This window comes from Habropoda laboriosa, unplaced genomic scaffold (assembly GCF_001263275.1).
Source record: "Habropoda laboriosa isolate 0110345459 unplaced genomic scaffold, ASM126327v1 scaffold243, whole genome shotgun sequence".
NCBI classification, from domain to species: Eukaryota; Metazoa; Arthropoda; class Insecta; order Hymenoptera; family Apidae; genus Habropoda; species Habropoda laboriosa.
This window is the reverse complement of record NW_017100433.1, coordinates 147,857-151,012: the sequence shown is the minus strand read 5'-3', so window position 1 is coordinate 151,012 and position 3,156 is coordinate 147,857. Positions and strand designations below refer to the sequence as shown.

At 32.8% G+C, this 3,156-nt stretch overlaps 2 protein-coding genes across 2 annotated transcripts in view; both read left to right on the top strand.

The window, feature by feature from the left end:
- The window catches only part of LOC108575859, a 3,384-nt gene extending 3,331 nt beyond the window's left edge, over nucleotides 1-53 (top strand). Inside the window, exon 6 of the mRNA XM_017938773.1 lies at nucleotides 5-53. Coding sequence (XP_017794262.1) covers nucleotides 5-53 — 49 coding nt within the window. The remainder of the gene's footprint in view (nucleotides 1-4) is intronic.
- Nucleotides 54-447: 394 nt separating this feature from the next.
- The window catches only part of LOC108575765 (ubiquitin conjugation factor E4 A), a 4,406-nt gene continuing 1,697 nt past the window's right edge, over nucleotides 448-3,156 (top strand). Inside the window, exons 1-8 of the mRNA XM_017938658.1 lie at nucleotides 448-1,110; nucleotides 1,217-1,609; nucleotides 1,699-2,025; nucleotides 2,110-2,306; nucleotides 2,384-2,494; nucleotides 2,581-2,781; nucleotides 2,858-2,975; nucleotides 3,057-3,155. Coding sequence (XP_017794147.1) covers nucleotides 565-1,110; nucleotides 1,217-1,609; nucleotides 1,699-2,025; nucleotides 2,110-2,306; nucleotides 2,384-2,494; nucleotides 2,581-2,781; nucleotides 2,858-2,975; nucleotides 3,057-3,155 — 1,992 coding nt within the window. The 5' untranslated portion in view covers nucleotides 448-564. The remainder of the gene's footprint in view (nucleotides 1,111-1,216; nucleotides 1,610-1,698; nucleotides 2,026-2,109; nucleotides 2,307-2,383; nucleotides 2,495-2,580; nucleotides 2,782-2,857; nucleotides 2,976-3,056; nucleotide 3,156) is intronic.

Here is a 3,156-nt window from a genome sequence, read left to right as displayed (position 1 = left end):
ACAGTATTAAAAGGAGTACCAGTGCTGGAACTGTACGGAAACCATGGCGGTAAAATTATAATAGTGCCTTCTATTATTGTTTTAGTATATGCACATTACGTTAATATGTAAACACATCCAATTTGTGCCTGAATTTTTTAATAAATTTGTTTCGTATAAAATATAGTTTTCATATTTGCATGAGTCATTTATATCGTAAAGAAATTTTAATATGTACACACTTACATCATTTATTCTTCGATCGAAAACATATAGTCAAATTATAAATATAATATTATCTTTCAATAAGAAGCCGTAACATTCAATTTGTTTTATAATCGATAGTAGGAGTAACGATGTTACAAACGTCATTTTAAATGTTTCGTAGAAAAGGCAATTCGTATGACCGCTTGTGCGGCACGTAAGTACTTACGCGTACACGCGTGCGCACACACGCGTATCGTATAATGTTCCGTGACGGAATGAAAACGGAGTAGTGTGCAGTAATCACGAGGATATTTTGGATTGTTTTTTAATATTGTTTATTGCTTGCAGTAATTGTGATTGAGTTTTAACGAGAGAACCATGTGTGACAATGTGGACAGCAATCCATTTGCTGAATTGTTTTCAACTATGGACGATGCCTTGTCTGCGACGCGCCCTGAGTGTTTCACAGTTATCAAGAGAAAAGTTTATTACACTGGGCAACACGGGATTAAAAATGTTGACAATGTTGCGAAAACCACAAATTTTCAAGACTTCAAAGATCCTAGAAAGATCCTTAACTGTCTTCTTGGTGATATATTTGGAATAACTTTAGAAGCGAACGTACATGAAAACCGTGAATTGGTTTTTCTTGACGTTGATTCTATCGAACAAGCAGTTTTTCAACGATTAATGTTACCTGATATTAAATCCAAATTAGTACCTATCGATTACTCTCAGCAAAGTTTTAGTGATTCTCATACAACAGAGGAAAAAGTAATACCGTATTTATTTGAAAGCTACTGTCGATTACAACAATATCAAACTACACTCGAAATCTCTGATATTCTTTGTAAAATACGTCAGGTTATATTACAAAATGCAAGTGTTGCATTGCAAGAACCAGAGTTATTCGAAGAGCAAGAGGTACGTGAATTTAAATTTATCTATGGAATGTTTATTTGTACATTGCTTAGTTCAGCAAATGTATCAGATTTAAAAGAATGTAGCTTAATTTTCTTACATCTTTCAGATTCACAATCAATTTGTTGAATTATGCACAGATACAAGTGAGCCGAAACCAGAACTTGTTTCATTTACCTACGGTATCATTACTGAGTTGCAAGCAGAAAATGAAAAAAATGCTACAGATGCAATAGCCACGTCTTTTAGACCTATTCTTGATATAATTTATAAAGAAGCAGCACAATGTGATACTATCAATTTCCGTCAATATTGGTTTACTATATTACATCTCTTCTCTTCCATAGAACCTTTAGCAAAATTGGTAATTGATCATAGTACTCCTAAAAGCAAGCAAGGTCGAGCTTATGAAGATACATTATTAGGTGCACTTTTTAGTTTGAATTGTTTATCAAAAACAAGGACAGAACGATTCTATTATTTTGACCGCCCATTACAGCAGGTAAGTAAAATGTCGAAAAAGGAAAAAAAACGGAAAATTTGATTAAACTATGTATGGAATAATATTTTTTTTTATATATTCGCTTGTAGTCTTCTGCTGGTACTGAAAACTATATTTGGACAGCATTGGGTGCACTAAATAAATCACTACAAAAGATTTTCCATTTACTGTTAAAATGCTCTACAGAAGTTCGCCATTTAACCTTACGGTGGATAGGCAATTGCCTTCATTTAAATGCAAATAGAGGAAAAATTTGGAATACCCAGAATGAGGTCCATTTCAGCCCGATGCTGTGGGTTTCCGACGGTTTTATGTTAAATCTAGGAAATGTACTATTGCGTCTTTGTCAACCATTTTGCATTGAACCAAACGAATGTAAAGTACCTAAAATTGATCCAACATACTGTGCAGCAGAGGTCAGTCAATTTATGAAAGCATGGGTAAAATAAGATTAACTCGTTAAAACTTTAAACAGATAGTATTTTACAAAAATTGTCTAGATCAATAATCAGGAGGATGAATGTGTAAATCCGATTGTACATTTAAAAGGTATGTCTTCAGAAACTTGTTTGATACCAACATCAGAAGGTGGTGCCAGGCCAGCTGCAAAAACCTTTGGATTTACTACTGAATGCTTTTTCTTAACTCACAGAGCATTAGACCTTGGCTACAGAGTAGTATTAGATAAACTTTTAAGGTTTGTGAGTTTTCTGTTTATAATTAACTGTAATTTATATGGAAGTTATATTAAAGTGATGATATTTAAAATTGCAGAACAAATCAGAATCTAGTAAGAATGCAAAGAGAATCTGAAGAAGCACTGAGCGGTGGTAGTTCAGAAGTACTAAAAATAATAACTCGGCGTATGGAACAAGAAATGACCAAGTACGTTAAAAGTAAAACAAAAGAAATATGTATTTTACGATAATTGTTTAATAATTAATAATTATAACATATTTTTGAAATTTCAGATATTTATCTTTAAGGACGAGTCTATTAGTGCCAGAAATGTTAAAGCTCTTATCAAAGTTTCATGCAACAACAGCATTCTGGCTAGTGCAAGTATATTTAAATGATACAAAAATTGGAGAAAATGAGCAGAATGATTACATTCCAAAAGAATGTAAAGTGGTAACGTTCCCTTTACCAGAAGCTGTTCCAGATACTTTGAGGTATTGTTAAAATATCTTGTGTTCTTTAATTACATTGATATTTTTTTCTATTTACCAAAATACTGTTTTCACATAGATGCATTCCTGAATTCGTGGTAGAAAATACCATTAGATTTTTGTATCTATTGCGTCGTCTGAATCCAAATATTTTTGAGGAGCAAGGGCCATCTTTCTTGACACCTGTACTAACGGAGGTGAGGTAACAATAATATGTACAGTAAATGTTTATTAGTGCAAGTTAATGAAATAATTGGGTATATTACATTATTATACAGATCATAGTGTTAATAGAGTCTCAACAACGTTTATATAATCCTCATTTACGTGCCCGCTTGGCAGAAGGTTTAGAAGCTCTTTTACCTACAAGCGATGAAA